This window comes from Sminthopsis crassicaudata, chromosome 3, assembly GCF_048593235.1.
Source record: "Sminthopsis crassicaudata isolate SCR6 chromosome 3, ASM4859323v1, whole genome shotgun sequence".
NCBI classification, from domain to species: domain Eukaryota; kingdom Metazoa; phylum Chordata; class Mammalia; order Dasyuromorphia; family Dasyuridae; genus Sminthopsis; species Sminthopsis crassicaudata.
In genome coordinates this window covers 535740882-535763184 of record NC_133619.1, presented here as the reverse complement: position 1 = coordinate 535763184, position 22303 = coordinate 535740882, and the positions used below count along the sequence as shown (strand labels likewise).

At 33.2% G+C, this 22303-nt stretch overlaps 1 protein-coding gene across 3 annotated transcripts in view; it reads left to right on the top strand.

The window, feature by feature from the left end:
• DYNC2H1 (dynein cytoplasmic 2 heavy chain 1) overlaps positions 1-22303 on the top strand; it is a 394253-nt gene that overhangs the window by 5271 nt on the left and 366679 nt on the right. For all 3 annotated transcript variants that reach the window (XM_074304391.1, XM_074304390.1, XM_074304389.1), the window contains exons 2-6: positions 3601-3771; positions 5414-5549; positions 6810-6928; positions 11137-11281; positions 11552-11784. In XM_074304391.1, the coding sequence (XP_074160492.1) occupies positions 3601-3771; positions 5414-5549; positions 6810-6928; positions 11137-11281; positions 11552-11784 (804 nt within the window). The remainder of the gene's footprint in view (positions 1-3600; positions 3772-5413; positions 5550-6809; positions 6929-11136; positions 11282-11551; positions 11785-22303) is intronic.

The window sequence follows — 22303 nt, the reverse complement described above, 5'->3', positions numbered from 1 at the left end:
CTGTTTGGAAATAAAACTAAAACCTGTGAGAGGTAAGAAGACATCATGTGGAAAGATAGTAGAGGAGATAGCTTGAGAACCCTAAGGAGAATAAGAGGCAGGAGAAAGCTGATAATCCAGCAAAGGAGACTAAAGAGGAAAATTCATAATTATGGAAACAAGAAGTCCAGAAGGAGTCGGTTGGCGGTATTTATCAAGGTAAATTAAGAAGTATGAGAATGGAGAAAACATTGAATTCTGTAATTAGATAAACATATATTTTAAAGTAAATATTATAGATTCAGTTTTAAAATACGAATACCTATAGTCAGTGGCTGGCATCAAATATTTATTCCAGAAGCAGGACTCAAAAAGTATGAAAATTTCTGTTATAAAGATGGTTATAAAGTTAGTAGGAACGAAGCCTTTTATTAGTGTTTACTATATGCTAAGTTCTGTGCTAAGCACTGGAGATACCAAGAAAAGCAAAACCACTAATCTTGTAAGTGGTTGAAAAGGCATAGCTAAAATCAAGAAAAACAACAAGAACAGTTTCATTTATTACAAGTTATCTGCTCTCCTTACAATTGTCACTTTGTTTTAAAGCTTTTAGAAGCTTAGAATTTCCTTTTGGAGAAAAGGAAACCAAATTGATTGGGGGAACTGAACTACAAAAACTTTTCTTTTGGACTTGAATATTTTTCAGATACTGAAAAAAAGTACTATTAATTGTCCTACTTAAAATAGGCCTAAATTTAAAGAAATCTAGTTTAATTCATGTGTCACCTTGATTAAAAAGTATGATACATAAAATACTTTTTTTAAGGACATTTTGGAGATGGGATCTATGGAAATGAATTTACATTTGGTAGAAGACATAAGTTACTTGTTCCCAGATCACTTTTATATTCAGTTAAAATTTCCTTTGTGTTGGAGAGAGTTTTATATTCAGTTAAAATCTCCTTTGTGTTGGAGAGAGTCTAAATCACAATTATATAAGAGATCTGTTTTGAACTGTAGTTTAATTTAAGATATTTCAGAGGAGGCTAAAGCATTGCAAAATGAGGAAAATGATCATTTGAGAGATCTAGTATAAAAAGTTGAATAAAATCATTCTCAGTCCTGGAAGGAAAATGAAGTGGAGGATATTTTTGTGGTGACTTTTCTTATCAACAGCTCCATATCCAGTTCAACCAGGTATGTGGTGATGATGCCTTAGGCAGGACTTTCAGGGAATGCCTCAGAACTCATAAGGTCAGGCCATTGTTTGGGATGCTCAGGTACCAAGTGGATCATCATGGTACTGGTGGAGCTCCAAGGGTCTGAGACCAGACCTTCAACCTCCTCCTTACTTGAAGTAATGTGTAGAACTTCTCCAATTCACCTGTACTCTGCTTTTACTGCTTTCCCTGGTGGGTAGAACATTCTTATGTCCTTTTAGTTTGTCCCTGTGTCACTGAATCTCTGTCAAAGATCCCAGTAGCCAAACACTTATGACTGCTCTTGTATTCCCTTCTATGTACTATGTCTCCTCTCCCCAATTCTTGATATCTCATTCCAAATTTACTAGCCTCTTCCCCTGGGCTTTTTGGAATTTGCTGCTCTATAATTAGCAAACTTTTCCTTCAGTTTAGACTTTTTTCTCCTCTGCTTCTTCCATCTTCTGCCATTCACTAAGACGTGGATCCCCCTAGATGACACTTGCCTCCCAGGCCCCCATTTTTCTAGTGCTAGTTTTACCTTCTCTCATACCTTCTTCTCACTGGTACTGATCCCAAAGAGGAAATTGGAAGATGTCTTGCTCCCCTTGTTACTTCCACATTCTTTCTTTTATTATAAACATTGAGAATATTTTTAAAAGTTCCTTTCTAATTTATTTGCTACCTCATTCATCACAATGACTATTCTGTTTTCCTCCCTCTCTTCAGCCTTCCCAAGGGCCCTCTCCTCCCTTTCACATGAAGACTTTGCCTATTTCATCTTTATACTTGAGGTCCTGCTGAGGAGGCGTACCTTCTCTTCCAAGACTGCCCCTCTGTGTGTACCATTGATTTCAATCCCTCTCTTCTTTTCTAGAGTATTGTCTCCATTATCATTCTTTTTTTCCCTTTCATTTAAAATTTCGCCTAGTCAGCCTATTCTTTCTGTGGTACCTACACACATGCCAGATTTTTCCTAATCCTTAAAAACTTTGGGTCGGAATATCCCTGCCAGGGCTTGTCCTGTGTCTCTTTTCTCCTTTCTTAATTAAGCTCTTTGAAAAAAACAAACCAAAAAACCCAACTAACCAAATAACCATTTACTCTTGCTATTTCTGCTTCTTGTTTTACTTAACCATTTGTATTAACCATCTAACTGAAATGTCTCCTTCCAAAACTACCACTGAAATAATTGCTAATATATTGGTATTTTCTGCATTTTCATCTTTCTTGTTCACTCTGCAGCATTTGATACTGCTGACCTAGAGGCGGTAGCTAGGTGATAAGAGTTTTTGGAGCCCTAGGCCTAGGCTCAGGAACACTTGAGACCACACTTCATAGCCTGTGATCCTGGAAGTAACTTACCCTCTGTTTGCCTCAGTTTTCTCAATGGTAAAATGAAGATATAATAGCACCTACCTCCTAAGGTTGATGTGAAGATCAGATGAGGCAATATTTGAAAAGGGAACAGCACCTGGTACATAGTAGATTCTCATTTAGTGCTTCTTGTTTGAACTCTTGCTTCTTGCTTCCTTCTTGCTTGATTACCTTTTCCTAGATGTCCTCTCTTCCTAGGTTTTTCTGACATTGCTCTTACTTGCTTTCCTTCTGATCCAGGCATGGATAAATAGACTTTAAAAAGACAGCTAAGAGGATATTTGCTCTTGTGATCTGTGCTGGATTTTTTACCTCTATAAAATATTCAAGGATAGTATATGTATAAATTAAAAATATCTTCTTTGAAAATTTGAGAAGGGGACAATTTTTTTTAACTAGGTGATTCTCTAAGGTAGACTATATTTTCAGATTATACAGTTGATTGAAAGGGATAGAGAACATGCATAACATTTATTCTGGTTTCATAATGTCTACCATATACTGGGATAGAGAGGTAGCATGGTATAGAGATGCTATGTGACCAAGGTAAAGAGCACTGATTTTCCATTCAGAAATACCTAGTTCTGAGTCCTGATTTTTAATGCACAATAATTGTATGACTTTGGGCCTATCTCATTACCTTCCAATTTCTTTTTCTTTTAAATGAGGGGGTTGGCCTAAATGGCTTAACAGACTCCTTCTAGCTTTAACTGTAGGAATCTGTAATTCATGGGAACTTTCTAATACTGTAAGGAGAAATTAGAAAGGATTTGCTGATATGCTTTCATAGATGTTTCCATACCAAGAATTCCATATGTAGATGAAATTATAGATCATAATAGTTATATAAAAAGTGATGGCTTTAATACATAAATACATAGATTTGTTGGGAGCAGAAATAGATTGACTCATAAATTTTATTTTACACATAATTCTTACTTTTCTTTAAGGGATATAATGATTACATAAAGATTAGAAAATATTTCTTCAAAATGCAATAGCCATGCAAATAAAATATTTAAACTCTTCTCTTTGATCCCTTTAGATTGATGTTGGAGACACAAAAGACAAAGTATTGGTGTTTTTTAAATTACGACCTGAAGTCATTACAGAAGATAATATGCATAATAACATTCTTGTGTCATCTATGTTAGATTCACCTATTAATTCCCTTTATCAAGCAGTACGGCAAGTTTTTGCACCAATGTTGCTAAAGGTGAGTAATAGACTTTGATAGTTATAGGACTGCCATTTTTCCCATTGAGAGGCAGTGTGATATGGTGGAGAGAGTGGTGAAAATGAAGCCAAGAAAACCTGGGTTTAAGTGCTGCCTTGGACATATGGACTCTGTGACCAAGAATAAAGTGTTTACTCTGAGTCCTCCAGACAACTCTCCAAGACTATAGTCTGAATTCCTTATCCCCTATAACAGCAACAATAATAATCTTTATAAATCTCCATTACTCACTGGATAATTTAAGAAACACACTTGTGGAATAACATAGATATTTAAACATTTTGATAGTTATTTTTTATTAGAATTTTTTACTTCTATCATAATTAATTAGATTATGAAATAGAGAAATGGGGGAAAGTTCAAATGAAAATTTCCCTCTGCATGATAAATATTATCCAAAAGACTGAAATCATGCATGAGAATCTCCTTTTGATAGAAGTGTTCTAGGGATCTCTGTGTGTATATATGCATATATGTATGTGTGTGTATTGATGTTTGTATATATATATGTACATACACACATATATAACATATATAGATCTCCAAATGAAAGGTACAGATCTTGATATGTACAGCACATAAACACTGTGTTATATATATAAGACACACATTCAGGTGAAGATATCTTTTCAATATATATCTATAGATGTGTATGTACATGAGTGCATGTATCTGCGCATTCATACATATAAATATATACACATCTAAGAGCCCACATTTATAGACTAGCAGTTTAAGGTTTTTAAAGCACTTTCTTAATAAGGCTCTTTTGAGTTAGATAGTTAAAATATTATTATTATTATAATTCAGATTTTGCAGATGAGGAAAGTAAGATGCTATGAGTTTAAGAGAATTTTTTTCATTGTCACATGGTAAATATCTGAGGAAAATTTAAAACTTGGAGTTGATTTGCTATGTGTGGTACAAACCATAGGACAACTTGGGTTCAGATGTCACTATAGATACTAATCATATGATCCTGGGCAAAACCCTTATCACCCTTTGTGCCTTTTTTTTTCATTTGTATAATAAAGGGTTTGGGTTTGATGGCCTCTGAGCTTCCTTCCAGCCTTAAACAAATATATGATCCTATGTTCAAATCAATTTAACCAGCTTTTAAAATTATTTTAAAATTTTATTCTTGCTTTTGGTTATTATACTCTAGTCATTTGCTCTTAACCCTACCTTTTCCATACCCCTGACTCTTTACATAAAAACATTTAAGCAATGCTAGGTCATGAAGGGACTGTATTTGCTGACATAGTCTTCAAGTCACCTTCCTCCTAAGAAAGAGGAAGTGTCATTAAATGCTTGCAAAATACTTGCTAGAATAGAATCAAGATCCAGACATATATATTTTATATATGGAAAGTGTGGAAACTTATTTTGCTTGATTATATATACTTGTTATGCAGGTCTTATGTTTCTTTTTTTTGACAATAGGAGAGGAAATTTTGGAGAGAGAAAATTAAGTTTTGGTTAATTAAAAAATTAAAAAAAAATAAAATGACAATAATATGCAAATAGGAAAAACTAAATACATTTCTTTGTTGGTTTTAAGAGAGGATGGTGTTTTAACAGTAACATATCTAATAATTCCCACCATTTCTTTTTTATTTAGGATCAAGAATGGAGCAAAAACTTTGATCCCAAACTCCAGAATCTTTTGAGTGAATTAGAAGCTGGATTGGGTATTGTGCTACGAAGATCAGATACTAATTTATCAAAAATGAAGTTCAAGGAAGATGATATACGAGGTTTATATTGACATTTAATTTAGGCATATCTCAGTGACGATCTAATTAATCCCTTCTTATTTTTCTCTGTAGAACTCTTTTTAGGCTGATGAAACTCCACTGATTTCAGGCTCCTTATTGTTAAATTTAGCTGTTTTTAAAGTGTCTCTGTGTGGATTTGGAATAAAATGTGAATTTAATTTTTAATATCTATGTTAATGTAATTTATGAAAGTTGAAATGTTATGTGAATTATATATACATATATGTATATATATACGTCAAAAACCTTTGTCTTAAAATGCATTTTAATTAAACTATTTCACTTCCAGTTATATTAGAGATGATTACTCTTCATCTGAGCAATTCATATTTAAATTTAAGGTGTTTTAAGTTTTGGTTTACAATATTTTTTCTGAAGGAAGAAATGCTTTAGGTGCTTATTTAAAAATCATTAATGAGTTCTATTCTCCCTTGTGCTTAAGTTACTCGTTGGTAATAAAGCAGATGCTTTTTGAAACTTGGTAGGCCTGAAAGAATGAATGTGCTTAGTTTACTAGCAATTTAATTTACTAGGTTCTGGAGACAATTTAAAATTAAGTTTATTCATGATTACCTATAGTTATTTTAAGTAAATTTAACACTGTTAATTGAAATTTATTTGAATGATACATAAAAAATTTTCAAGTAGGAAAACTATTTTAGAATCAAATAGAATTAAATTTTAGAAGAATAGGTTTGGGATATATCTATGTTGGAACATATTTATATTGGAGACACAAATTTGGCCATTTAAGAGTTTATCAGAATAAAAAACATCTAAAGTCCATAGCAAATGTGTGAAATTGATATGTGAGACATGTAGCATTATTAAAACCATATATAATATTTTACTAAGATTTTTTTTTCTTGATGGCAGTCAGGCTTCAGTGACTTGCCCAGGATCACACAGCTAATATGTATCTAAAACTTTAAGCTCAAATCTTCTACAAGCTGTGCCCTCTATCTGCCTCTTTCACTATAAATCAAAACAGAGCTTGCTGAGATTTTACATTGGCTATATCCAACAACAGTTTCTCAATGTTAGTGAAGAAGATTGTGAAAACTCTTTTTGGCTGTAGTAATTCTGCATGCCTAAAGATTGGCTTAGTTCTATATTTAGCCAAAGTCAAAAAACTAATTAGTTGTGTTTTCTGGTGGTCTTTTTTTCTCTTGATGATTTAAAAAATTCTTTCATTTCTTTCTTTTTTTTTCTTTCTTCTTTTTTTTCCCTTTTCTTTAGGTATTCTTACACCAAGTGATGAGTTCCAGTTCTGGATAGAGCAAGCACATCGTGGAAGTAAACAGATGAACAAAGAAAGGGCCACTTATTTTAAAGAACTTTTTGAAGCAGTTGCAAGAGTATGTTTACTTAAGTTGTTATTCGAGTTTCATTCAAATACTTCAGGGAAGTGACTGAACAGATATAAGCTGGGTAATACATGACAATGTGTAAATTTATTGGGAAAATAAATTTATTTAAGAGACTTGTTAGAAATAAATTAGAATGTAATAGAAACATGTCTTCCCCAGTTTTGAAAGTCATCACCAGATTGCTTCAAGCAAAATGCTCAGGTATAGTTAAATTTACAGTTGAAGTTTAAATCCTACTATATTTTTAAAAATTGTTTTTCCTCTCAATTAACAAGCATTTTTTTCTCTCCCTCCTACCTTATTCTTCTCCATTGGAGAAAACAAAAGCAAGAACAAATGTGCTTGTTACAAATATGTAATCAAGCAAAAAAGAATTCCACATTGGCTATATCCAAAAATATATTATTCTGTGAATTTAATCATTTACCTCTCTGTCAGAGAGTATGCGACATTTTTTATCATTGCTCTTCTGAAAATGTTTTTCTTAGTCTTTGCCTTAGTCTTTTAAAGCTGTTTGTCTTTACAATATTGATGTTGTTATATAAATTAATCTTTTGGTTATATTCATATAATTTTTCTCAGAAATGTGATCATATAATATAGTGCTATAAGAAAGGCAAAAGTGAGAGCCTATACTTTAAAATATAAAATAAAATCACATTAGATAATACGAGAGCATTGAATTTAGCATGAAGGAATCCTGTCTCTCTAACTTACTGCTTGTGTGACCTCTGCATCTCAGTTTCCCTATTTGTAAAATTAAGGGGGTTAATTAAGGATCAGCAGATTAGAGCCCATTTATAGCTCATGAGATAAGAATGGATTTTATTTATTTTATATAAACATAATTAATTTAATTAAGTTTTTAAATTTAATAATTTAAGTTATTAAAGTTTTCCAAGGGGATCAACAATAATGATTAACATTTATATAGATCTTTATGGTTTACAAATTGAAAGAGATAGTTCAAATAGTATGATTGCCATTTTGTATATAAAGAAATCAAGATTTGGTGGATTCAAGAAATTTTCCCATAATTCTTTAGCTAAGAAATGTCCATTAAGATTCAAACCTTAATTATAAATAATTAATTAATCATAAATAAATAATTTAATTAAAAATAGATATAGTTTTAGTAAAAATCATTCTTAACTTGTGACCCATATAATATGGAGCTAGATTTTGCTTCTGGGATCTGGCTAATCATTGTTATAGATGTTCTTTAAAGACTTTTTTAGGTATAAAATTATAAGCCTATGAGCTTTAGCATGTACTAAACAATCCTTATATTCTGTAGATAATACAATTATCTCTGTGAATTAGATAAAAATCAAATCAAGTAATCAGCAAGAATTTGTTTATCACCTATTATATGCTAGTATCATACAAAGAGCTAGGATACAAATACAAAATATAAACATTTTGTGTTCTAAAGAAGCTTACATTATAATGAGGAAGACAAAATGTAGAATGTGTAAAAAATTAGTATATGACTATTTTGTGAGGGAAGATACTAGTAGCTGGTGAATACTAGCACAGATTTTATGTAATAGGTGGTATTTGAACTAAATTTTTAAGGAAAGGAGGAATTTCATTATAATTTTACACATATGTATGTACCTGTGTGTATATAAAATTTAAAAAATTATATTACTTATATATACATACACACACAAAAATATATACATAGACACACACATATATGTATGTATGTACACACAGAGAGAGAAAGAGAGACAGACAAATAGACAAGAGGACAAGAGATAGTAGGGGGAAGAGAAAGAAGAAACTAAGAGGCAGAGATAGACACAGAGAGACATAAACAGAGGCAGAGACAGAGAATCTGAAGTCAGGAATCTTGAATTCAAATTTGGCCTTAGACCAATACTTGTGTTACCCTGGACAAATCATTTAATCTGTAGGTTACAGTTACCTCATTTGTGAAATAGAGATAATAATAGCAACTCATTGTAGGATTGTTATCAGGATAAAATGAAGTAATATTTATAAAGTGCTTTAAGAAACTTAAAGCACTATATAAATGCCAGTGATAATTATATAGTTACTAAAATTCCTGATGACATAAAAAATTTTTGTCCTAGTCATCTATAACCATAACCCAAACATGTATAATGTTATAACTTTTATGTGATAGTAATTAGCAACATTTCTAGACTTGAGTTTTTGTTTTGACATTACTTAGTATAAAGTTTTCCAAGGGGATCAACAATAATGATTAACATTTATATAGATCTTTATGGTTTACAAATTGAAAGAGACAGTTCAAATAGTATGATTGTCATTTTGTATATAAAGAAATCAAGATTTGGTGGATTCAAGAAATTTTCCCATAATTATTTAGCTAAGAAATGTCCATTAAGATTCAAACTTTAGCTTTTCTTTTCTGACTCCATACTGAAACCAATTAATTCAAAGTTATAAAATGTTCAAAATAACCCAAATTATTTTTCTCATGTCATGTTACTTTGCAGAAGCAAAAATAAATATCTTAAAAGTTCTTTCTATCTAAAGCACATTGTCAAGAAACATGAGAAGGAAAATCCTTAGTATATTCTAGTTTTCATCTTGCAAGCATTTCCAAAGCAGAGAACTAACCATTTGCATCTTGACACTTAATAAGCAAGCTTTGTCCCGGTTTCTGTATTACATTGTCCAAAATAGTAAAATAAGATTTTTGCTTTGTTTATGACTTAAATAGAATCAAGTCATCAGGCAGTGATAAGCTGTTCAAGAGTATGGAAGAGGAAGAAAAGTAATAGAATGGATGTGGCTGATCAGAATTCAGATGGATAAGAGATTGTTAATAAGATCATATACAAAAAGTAGAGAGAAGGGTCTATATTTCAGAGTTAAAGGTTAAAGATGGGACAAATAGATTGTACAGTGAATAGAGTCATGGGTCTGAAGTCAGGAAGTCTCATCTTCTTGAATTCAAATATAGCCTTAGACACTACTGTGTGACCTCAGGTAAGTCATTTCCCCAGCCTTCTCAGTTTCTTCATCTATAAGCTAAGCTGTAGAACGAAATAACAAAGTATTTCAGTATCTTTGCCAAAGAAACTCTAAACAAGAGCTCATTTCTAAATGACCAACCACAATAACCAAAGATTAAAGACACAATAAATTTTAAATCTCCAGGGAGAACTCAGGATACAGTACATTCTCAGAAAGGTAGGTATCCTTTTTAGAGTAATGCAAACAGCTGGGGTCAGAAAATGGCAGTCCCTGAGAACTATGTTGCTCTGACACCAAACTTGGAAAATGAATCCATTTTTACTATAGGTACTAAAATGCTTATATTTTTCTTGAGATGGTACCTGCTTAAGTTTAAAGAGTTCAGCCTCTTACCAATTCTTTAGAGGTGTATTCCAGAGTAGATACTCTATTAGAATCAATGAAAGTAGTGTAACAAAATGATGTTGGAAGTCTATTTTGAAAGATCAAGATTCTTTACTGAGCCATCAGGTTCTTTTTTATAGTTAAGAAATCTTTCACTTGAGCCATAAAGATTTTCTTTAAGTATGATAATAAAATTTTAATGATAACAATAACTAACATTTATATAGTTCTTGATATATATCAGCAAGTGAACTAAGTAGTTTACAAATGTTATCTCATTTAATCCTCATAAACCCTTGAAAAGTAGGTATTATTAATATTAATAATAATTATCACATTTTACAGATGAAGAAACTGAAGCAACTGGTTAAGTGATTTGCCCAGGGTCACATAACTTGCAAGTGTCTGAGGATAGATTTGTATTCATATCTTAAGTCTAGTCCCAATGCTCTAACCACTGAATCATCCACTTAATTTTATTTTAAAAAAAAAAAAAAATATATATATATATATATATATATATATATATATATATATATATATAATTTTGGTAGATTTACATTGAGATTTTGAAATATTTTCTTTTCTTTAACCTTTAACCTTTTTTTCTTAAAAACAGTACATGTTTACACAATAGTGGTATTGATGCATCCTTATATAAAAGGTATGATCTATTTGAGTAGCATAGTCTTGGCTAATGTAATTAAAATTTTCTTTTGGTTAGGCTTAAATAGGCAGAGGGCCTAAAATATTGACTTTTTTCAAATCTTCCTTATATCTTTTTAATCACATTCTATCCATAATTATGTTAATTTTTAAAAATTCTTTTTTTAAAGGAATTTTACAATTTGGACAGTCTTTCTTTATTGGAAGTTGTAGACTTAGTGGAAACCACTCGTGATGCTGTTGATGATGTATGGAGACAAACAGAGCATGAACATTACCCTGAAGCTCGAATGCTACATCTTTTAGATATAATAGGTACTGTTGAAGAAGACTTAATTAAGTACTTGCTAGAAACCTATTGTAATCTAAGCTTTTACTCTAAATTATTTTGATTAAAATGAATCTTACTTGAATTATTTAAAAGTTTAGCTGTTTATATATTCTATTAATTTTAGTTTCTAAATAAAAGTTTTTGTAAGTCTTAGTGATAATTAAATTTAAGTAGATTTTAATGTCTGATAAATAATGTTTAAGAAAACAATTTAGAATATCCTTCAAAAATACGATGTTTTATGTTGTTTTCAGGTGGTTCTTTTGGAAGGTTTGTTCAGAAAAAGTTGGGTACTCTGAATATCTGGGAAGATGCTTTTCATCTTGTGAAAGATAACCTAAAAGCTGGGATTACTATTTGTGAACAATGGGTAGTAGCCTGCAATCATCTAACTGGACAAATGTGGCAGCGTTATGTTCCTCATCCTTGGAAAAATGAGAAATATTTCCCTGAATCTCTTGACAAACTTGGCAAACGTCTTAAAGAGGTATTAGTGTCTACAAATCTTAATGATTATGAAGCTGAATCATTAAATTTTTTAGTAATTTCTTTGTGAGCTATAGATGTATGCATATTTTTCTTTGACTATTGAGCAGGCTTTTAGTGATTTGGGTGAATTTTCCCATCTATTTCAAGTGCTACATAAATTCAATGATCTTACTTATTTTAGGAACAGTTTAGGTATAAATGAAAGTAATCTATGACATCTTCAAATTATTCCTTAATTATTAGGGTTTCTTGAAATCTGTTTATGGAAAGCAAGCTTTAATTCTCCTTGCATTCCAGGTATTTTCAATTTAGCTGCCAAAGAAATTTTCCTTTAAATGCACATCTGGTCTAAAATGTTACTCTTTTGTGTAATAAGCTCCAAGAGGTAAAACTTCTCTTTGGCTTTGAAAGCCCCATACAACTTGGTTCCATCTAATTTTTTCCAGTCTCATTGAATATTACTCCCTTTACTGTATTCTGTGGTCCAGCCATATTTGCCTCCTTATTATTCCTCTTCTATGTTCCTCTATTTCGGTTTTTAGGGCCTTTTTTTCTTACTATCCCTAAAGTATTGTATCCAGAGTTGAACAAAGTACTTCAGGTCAATTTTGAGCAAAGTAAGACCCTTTCTTAGTTTTTCACATGCAACTAAACTTACTTTTTTTAAAATTAATTTTATAATTATAAATTTTTTTTGACAGTACATATGCATGAGTAATTTTTTTTATAACATTATCCCTTGTATTCATTTTTCCAAATTTTTCCCTCCCTCCCTCTACTCCCTCCCCTAGATGACAGGCAATCCCATACATATTAAATAAGTTATAGTATAACCTAGATACAATATATGTGTGTAAATCCAATTTTCTTGTTGCACGTTAAGAATTGGATTCCAAAGTGGTACCACCAGGTTGGTGGTAACCGGGGTAGAAAGACAGTAGTGCTAACAGTTTACATTCAATTCCCAGTGTTCCTTCTCTGGGTGTAGTTGTTTCTGTCCATCATTGATCAACTGGAAGTGAGTTGGATCTTCTTTATGTTGAAGATATCCACTTCCATCAGAATAGATCTTCATATAGTATTGTTGAAGTGTATAGTGTTCTTCTGGTTCTGCTCATTTCACTCAGCATCAGTTCTTGTAAGTCTCTCCAAACCTCTCTGTCTTCATCCTGCTAGTCATTTCTTACAGAGCAATAATATTCCATAACCTTCATATATCATAATTTACCCAACCATTCTCCAATTGATGGACATCCATTCATTTTCCAATTTCCAGCAACTACAAAAAAGAGCTGCCACAAACATTTTGGCACATATAGGTCCCTTTCTCAACGTTAGTATCTCTTTGGGATATAAGCCTAATAGTAGCACTGCTGGATCAAAGGGTATGCATAGTTTGATAACTTTTTGGGCATAGTTCCAGATTGCTCTCCAGAATGGCCGGATTCTTTTACAATTCCACCAACAATGGATCAGTGTCCCAGTTTTCCCACATCCTCTCCAACATTCATCATTACTTGTTCCTGCCATCTTAGCCAATCTGACAGGTGTGTAGTGGTATCTCAGAGTTGTCTTAATTTGCATTTCTCTGATCAGTAGTGATTTGAAACAATCTTTCATATGTGTGGATATAATTTCAATTTAATCATCTGAAAATTGTCTGTTCATATCCTTTGACCATTTATCAATTGGAGAATGGTTTGATTTCTTATAAATTAGAGTCAGTTCTCTATATATTTTGGAAATGAGGCCTTTATCAGAACCTTTAACTGTAAAAATATTTTCCCAATTTGTTACTTCCCTTCTAATCTTGTTTGCATTAGTTTTGTTTGTAAAAAGCTTTTAAATTTGATTTAATCAAAATCTTCTATTTTGTGATCAATAATGATCTCTAGTTCTCCTTTGGTCATAAATTCCTTCCTCTTCCACAGGTCTGAGAGGTAGACTATCCTCCGTTCCTCTAATCTGTTTAAGATCTTATTCTTTATGCGTAAATCATGGACCCATTTTGATCTTATCTTGGTATATTGTTTTAAGTGTGGGTCCATATCTAATTTCTGCCATACTAATTTCCAGTTTTCCCAAGAATTTTTTTCAAATAATGAATTCTTATCCCAAATGTTGGTATCTTTGGATTTGTCAAACACTGATTGCTATTGTTGTACCCTATTTTGTCCTGTGTACCTAATCTGTTCCACTGATCGACTGGTCTATTTCTTAGCCAATACCAACTGGTTTTGGTGACTGCTGCTTTATAATATAGCTTTAGATCAGGTACAGCAAGACCACCTTCATCTGACTTGTTTTTTATTAATTCCCTTGAAATTCTCGACGTTTTATTCTTCCATATGAATTTTTTTGTCATTTTTCTAGGTCATTAAAATAGTTTCTTGGGAGTCTGATTAGTATAGCACTAAATAAATAGATTAGTTTGGGGAGTATTGCCATCTTTATTATATTCGCTCGGCCTAACCACAAGCACTAAATGTCTTTCCAATTATTTAAATCTGACTTTATTTTTGTGGCAAGCGTTTTGTAATTTTGCTCATATAATTCCTGACTTTTCTTTGGTAGATATATTCCCAAATATTTTATATTCTCAACATTTGTTTTGAATGGATTTTTTTTTGTATCTCTTGCTGTTGCATTTTGTTGGTGATGTATAAAAATGCTGAGGATTTATGTGGATTTATTTTGTATCCTGCAACTTTTGCTAAAGTTGTGAATTATTTCTAATAACTTTTTATTAGAATCTCTGGGGTTCTCTAAGTATACCATCATGTCATCTGCAAAGTGTGACAGTTTGATTTCCTCATTACCTACTCTTATTCCTTTAATCTCTTTCTTGACTCTTATTGCCGAGGCTAGCATTTCTAATACAATATTGAATAGTAATGGTGATAGTGGGCAACCTTGTTTCACTCCTGATCATACTGGGAAAGGTTCCAGTTTATCTCCATTACATATTATGCTTACTGACGGTCTTAAATATGTGTTCCTGACTATTTTAAGGAATAGTCCATTTATTCCTATACTCTCAAGCGTTTTTAGTAGGAATGGATGTTGGATTTTATCAAATGCTTTTTCTGCTTCTATTGAGATGATCATATGGTGTATTATCCTGGGGATGATTTTCTGAAGTCTTTTTGCTAATATCTTATTTAAGATTTTAGCATCAATATTCATTAAGGAGATTGGTCTATAGTTTTCTTTCTCAGTTTTCAACCTACCTGGTTTAGGTATCAGTACCATGTCTGTGTCATAAGAGGAGTTTGGTAGGACTCCTTCATCCCCTATTTTTTCAAATAGTTTATATAACACTGGGGCTAATTGTTCTTTAAATGTTTGTTAGAATTCACATGTAAATCCATCTGGTCCTGGAAATTTTTTCCTGGGGAGTTGATTAATAGCTTGTTCTATTTCTTTTTTCTGAAATGGGTCTATTTAAGCTGTTTATCTCCTCCTCTGTTAATCTAGGAAGCCTATATTTTTGGAGGTAGTCATCCATTTCACTTAAGTTATCAAATTTATTGGCATAAAGTTGGGCAAAATAACTCCTTATTATTTCTCTAATTTCCTCTTCATTGGTGGAAAGATCCCCCTTTTCATTTTTAAGACTAAACAGTTTGATTTTCCTCTTTCTTTTTTCTGATCAGATTTACCAAAGGTTTATCTATTTTATTGGCTTTTTCAACTCTTAGTTTTATTTATTAGTTCAATAGTTTTTTTTACTTTCAATATTATTGATTTCTCCTTTTAATTTTAGAATTTCAAGTTCAGTTTTTGATTGGGGGGGTTTAATTTGGTCTTTTTCTAGCTTTTTAAGTTGCAGGCCCAGTTAATTAATCTTCTCTTTATCTATTTTATTCAAATAAGCCTCTAAAGATATAAAATTTCCCCTTATTACTGCTTTAGCTGCATCCCACAAATTTTGATATGACGTCTCATCGTTGTCATTATCTTGGGTGAAATTATTGTTTCTATAATTTGCTGTTTCACCCAGTCATTCTTTAAGATGAGATTATTTAGTTACCAATTACTTTTTGGTCTATTTACCCCTAAATTCTTATTGAATGTAGTTTTTATTGCATTGTGATCTGAGAAGAAGGCATTTACTATTTCTGCCTTCCTGCATTTAATTTTGAAATCTTTATGTCCCAATATATGGTCAATTTTTATATAGGTTCCATGAACTGCTGAGAAGAAACTATACTCCTTTCTATCACCATTCAGTTTTCTCCAAAGATCTATCATACCTAGTTTTTCTAATATTCTATTTACCTCTTTAATTTCTTTCTTATTTGTTTTGTGGTTTGATTTATCTAATTCTGAGAGCGCAAGTTTGAGATCACCCACTATTATAGTTTTGCTGTCTATTTCTTCTTGCAGTTCTCTTAACTTTTCCTTTAGAAAGTTAGATGCTATACTACTTGGTGCATATATGTTTAGTATTGATATGGCTTCGTTGTCTATTGCTATCTTTTAGCAGGATATAGTTTCCTTCCATATCTCTTTTTTAATTTGATCAATTTCTGCTTTTGCTTGATATGAGATAAGGAGGGCTACCCCTGCTTTTTTGACTGCACCTGTAGCATAATAGATTCTGCTCCAACCTTTTACCTTTACTCTGTATGTGTCTCCCTGCTTTAAGTGTGTTTCCTGTAAACAACATATTGTAGGGTTCTGTCTTTTGATCCAGTCTGCTATCCACCTCCTTTTAATGGGAGAGTTCATCCCATTCACATTTACAGTTAAAATTACTAATTCTGTATTTCCTGCCATCATATTATCCCCTGATTATGTTTTTCCCCTTGTCCCTCCTGAACCCCTTCCCCAATATTTAATTTGTGGACCCCACTTGTGACGCACAGCCCTCCCTTTTTAATATCCCTCCTCCCTTCTTGTAAGTCACTTCCCCTTTCTTGTACCCTTCCCTTATTCCCATTTTCCTTTTCCCTTTTTCTCTCCCCCCTTATAATGAGGTGAGAGAGAATTCTCTGAAAAACAAATATGTAAATTATTAACTCTTTGATCTTACTATGATGAGTGTAAAATTCACACAATGTTTCTCCCCCTCTCTAAATTCCCTCAGATGTGGTAGATTTTCTATGCCTCTTCCTGGATGTAGTTTCCCTCTTTTTACCTCTCCTTTCCCTTTTTCTGATACTATCCTCTTCCCTTTACTACTTCCCCTTTTTCATGTTATATCAGTAAAATCAAATTATCCATGTGGGCTTTCTGTATATCCACAACAGAGATACATTCCTCAAGAGTTCTTTTTACCTTTTTCTGCTTCTCTTGAGTCTTGTGGATGCAGGTCAGATTTTTTGTTTAAGTGTGGTTTTTTTCTTAGAAACAAATGGAATTCCTCTGTTTCATTAAATGTCCATATTCTTCCATGGAAGAAAATGCTAAACTTAGCTGCGTAGTTTATTCTTGGTTGCAATCCTAGTTCTTTTCCCTTTCAGAATATCAGGCTCCAGGCCCTTTGATCCTTTAACTTCGAGGCAGCCAGATCTTGAGTGACCCTTATTGTGGCACCTTGATATTTGAATTGTTTTTTCCTAGCTGATTGCAATATTTTTTCCTTAATTTGGTACTTCTGCAGCTTAGCCACAATGTTCTGTGGAGTTCTTTTTTTAGGGTCTTTTTCAGAAGGTGTTTGATGAATTCTTTTAACGTCTATTTTCCCTTCTGTTTCTATTATCTCTGGACAGTTCTCTTTGATGATTTCCTGTAAAATAGAATCTAGGCTCTTTTTTTCATCATAATTTTCGGGAAGTCCAATGATCCTCAGATTATCTCTCCTAGATCTATTTTCTAGGTCTGTATATTTTCCCAGTACATATTTGCCATTATTCTCCAGCTTTTCATTTTTTTTTTTTTTTTTTGTTTTGTTTGACTGATTCTTGGTTTCTCAATGTATCAATCATTACTATTTGTTCAGTCCTGATTTTTAATGAGTTATTTTCTTCATTCACATTTTTTAGTTCTTTTTGTATATGTCTAAATGAGTTTTTAAATGAATTATTTTGCACTGTTGAATTTTTTTCCATTTCATTAATTTTTTTTTTTAGTGATTTCTTTTTGCAAATCATAAATCCTGCTTTCTTGGGAATTTTTTATCTTTTCCAATTCAGAAATCCTATTTTCCTGTGATTTTTTAACCTTTCCTAATTCATAAATTTTGTTTCCCTGCACCTCCTGTGAATTCTTTATTTTTTCCAACTCAAATTTCAGGACGTTGTTACTCTCTATCATAGCTTCTCTTTCCTTTCCCCATTTTTCTTCAAACTCTTTTAACTTTTTAATAGTCTCTTCTAGGAGAAGAGTTATGTGATGGGGGCAGGTATCATTCCCCTTTAGGGTGTTTTCTGAAGATTGTCTGCTATTAGCCTCCTCGGAGTTGGATACCTGCTCTTTCTCTGTGTAGAAGGTGTCAGTCATTCTCTTCAGCTTCTTACTCATTGTTAACACTCTGTGGGGGCTCTGCACTTGGGATAAGAAATTTATCAGCTTCCTCCCAGACCGGATGGATGTAGTAGTCCTGTGTCTGGGATAAGAGAGAGCTCTGGGAGAGAGTTCCCCTCCCCCCTCCCCAGAAATGCCTCAGAGGTGGTTAGCACTGCTGCAGCTTTGAGGAGTGCCCAGTGAAGGACCCTGCTGTGTGGCCTAATGACTGCCCTGAGGTTTAAGGCTGAACAGTGAAAGGGTCAGAAACCCCAGCCAATGGATATTAGTAGCTGATGCTAAAAGCTCCTTCACTCAAACCAGAAGTGTCTGCCCAGAAACCACAGTCCCTACTATGGAGGTTCCGCTGCTCTGGGAGTTTCACTGCTGCTAGAATTCCACTGCCTCAGGCTGAGTCCCACACTATGTGTAGTAGAGGCTGCCTCGGGCAGTGTCCCTGCTGTTCAGGCTCTCAATTACCCCAAGGACAAGCCCCAGACAGCAGAAGGCGTCTGCACAGCCGTGCAGAGATCTATTAGGTCACTTCCAGATTGGGGTGGTTCTAGGATCTGGCTTTATATTTTAAAGTGGCTTGATTTCTCTTCTGAACAGCTGTTTTATAAGCAGAGTAGAGCTATCAGCCTGTGCCAGATTCCTCTATCTCAGTGGCTTCTCTGATCCCAAAGTTCTCCCCAGCCTGATTGGCGCAATATGCTAGCACCTAACCATCTGTGCTCATCTTTTTTTTCCTCCCCTGGGAACTCCTTTTCTGTTGAAATTCCCGATTCTCTTCAGTTCGTAAGTTGTGCTTCTAATCCTTGTGGATTTTATCGGTCCAGCGTTATGAGGCTGATTTAACTAGTTGGTAATGAGGGAAGAAGGGAGCTTACAAATTTGCGTGTATCTTTTCCACCATCTTGGCTCTGCCCCTAAACTTACTTTTTGATAGCCATTTCATGCTGTAGACATGCAGCCATTTAAAATATTCAGATCTTTTTCAGATGAACCTTATCCCCCTATGCCTTTTCCTTATTATACTTGTGAAGTTGATGTAAATCCATATTAAAATGAAGTTATGGATTTGGCCCAATGTTTTAATCTGTCTTTTTGTCAATTATTGGCATTTACAGGTTAGTTATTCTTCCAGTTTTGTTATTTCCTATTTATTACAAATGCCATGAGTACCTTTATGCATATCCTTGGTAAAAATTACTAAACATTCCAGGGCCAAAAATAGATTGGGTATCCTTACAAAAAACCTACCAAATGGAAAGTATAGTTCTTTGGAAGGACTGTCCAGTCAGTTTGGAATCTACTAACTGGCCTTGTTTAGGTGCTATCTTCCATAAGAATAATATGAGAGACTTTTTTGAAATATTTTGTTAAAATCTACAAGCAACATGGACTGATAGATAGTGTAGTTATCTTGCGGTTAGGAAGACATGAGTTATGATTCCACATCCTAAGCTTACTGGCTTTGACCATGGTCACTTGAATCAATAGTCCACAATCATTTCTTAAACACCAACCAAGCACCGTCTCTGCTCTCAGGAAACATTTTCTTCTGGGGGAGTAATATATATATATATATATATATATATGTGTTTGTGTGTGTGTGTATGTATGTATGTGTGTGTGTGTGTATGTGCATATATGTGTGTGTGTGTGTATATATATATATATATATATATACACACACACACACACACACACACATACATATATATACACACACATCCATACACACACATATATATTCAGAATAAATAAAAAATAATTACTAGGTAATTTAGTGAGGAAGGGCATTAGCACTTGGAAGGGGAATCAGAAAAGGCTTCACATAAAAGGTGGTATTTAAACTGAATTTAAATCAGACAGGCTTGGGGAAAGCCAGTGAAAAAGCCCAGAGAGGGGAGATGGAGATCTGTGTGAAACAGCAAAAACTAATTCAGGCATATCAGAAAGGGCAGAAAGTCAAGTTGCTTTTCTGAGCCTTAGAATGGTGACAGTAATATTTTTAGTGACTCTCTTTCAGCATTGTTGTCAATTTTGTTGGGATAATATATGTGCATTTCACCTAAACCTAAAAGCATGGTATGACAGCGGTTTTTTATTCTTATCATCCCACACTTCTCTATAGCCAAGTTTTTTAGAGATGGCATTGTTCAATTACTTCAGTCCTGTCCATATCTTCATGACTCCATTTAGGGTTTTCTTGGCAAAGATACTGGAATGGTTGGCCATTTCCTTCCCCAGCTCATTTTTCAGATGAGGAAACTGAGGCAGACAGGGTTAAGTGACTTGCCCAAGGACACTCAGCTAGTAAGGGTCTAAGGCCAGATTTGAACTAAGGAAAATGAATCTTCCTTATATCAGACCCATCTCTTTATCCACTATACCACCTAGCTGCTCACTTAGAAAGAACATTTACTCTTATCTAGTATCAGCAGAAGTCTCGCTTCTAATGCTTTGTAAGTGAATTCTTGACTAGTTTTAGCTTTGTATTAGGATCTGATTGTATATATCCCATGTTTTGAAAATGTGGTTTATAACCCATGTGGGGTCTCATAACTGAATGTGGGGGTCTTGAAATTATGATTATCAGTAAATATATATCTATTTTATAAACCTATATATCTAGGGTTACTTAAAAATTTTTTGGGTGAAGAGGGGTCATGAGTGGAAAAACATTTAAGAAGCCCTGCTATATAGGAACGAGGTGGATTATTTTTTCCATTTTCCAAAGAGCTAGATGCATCAGAAAATTTCTTTTTAAGAGACCTAATGCTTGAGGCTTTCAAGCTATTTGATCTTGAGTGAGTCTCTCAACTTGCAGTTGCATTTGCCCATGAGGCAACTCTCAAAATTGATGCTGCTCTGGATCTCCTTTTTCTTCTTGGAGTCTAAATTCTAAGATCATACAGCCTAGGTGATTCAGATTCCTCCCATCTTCTGGAAAGAAGATTAGGAGTCTGAAAGCAATGTCCTTGAATTCTTTCAGGTGAGCATAGGTCTCCTATGGCTCTTTGCTTCTGATGCAAGACACCAATGCTGCTTCTGGTTGGTGGAACAAGAGAGGAGAAAGCATAAAAACAAAACAAAACAAAACAAAACAAAAAAAACTCTCTTCAATAACAACAAATCTTGCCTCTGAAGAGCAAGTCCCGAAGCTGAGTTCTTCTAAAATGGGATCTTTTTTGCTTTTTTAGATGCTAAAATAATTTGATCATTGTTCAGCCAATCACTAGATGTTCCTGGTGGCCCCTCACTAGGATGATTGAAAATCTTTGATATGAATAATATTGGTCATGGCCTATTCTGGATTGGTTTTTGTACTTTTGACATATACATGAGAAACATCTTGTTTGATGAAGTCCTTTCAGAAAGCAACTTGTTGTAAACAGGGAATAAGAAAGGAAAATTGTATAAAGATTGTCAGTAAAGAGATTGTATATTTGAAAGAGAAAATAAGACTACTGGGTATTCTTTTTGCTCCATGATATTATTTTTATGTAAAACTAAAGGAAATTCCCAGGAGTGTGGAAAATTTCCAGGAGAGTGAAGTCCAATATGAACTGTAGTCAATCCCATTGGGTAAATGTGGATATTATGATCTGCCTTACTGGGTTGAATACTTACATCAATCCATTAGAATGGCGAGTATCATTATTACTATTATATTTATACCCATTTCTCTTATCTACTAATTTAATTATTCTAACATAAAAGAAAACAAGCTTAGTTTGTCATGACAGGTAATGAAGCCATGGTATTCTTTGGGATCACCTCTGCTTTCTTTTCTAGTTTACTAATCACACCTCTTATTAATACATTCTTGAATTTTGCATGAATCAAAGATAGGCCAAGATCCCTGGCCTATAGTTTTCAAATTCCATTTTCTAAATTTTTAAAAATTGATACAAATTTGCTCTTCTCTAGTTCTATGGTACCTCTGCATTCTCTACTCTTTAAGTGATCATAGAGAGTAAGTAGCCAGAAAATACAAATGTTGGTTATTTGTATAATCCAGGATATAGTTGTGAGTCTGATAATTTGAACACATTAAG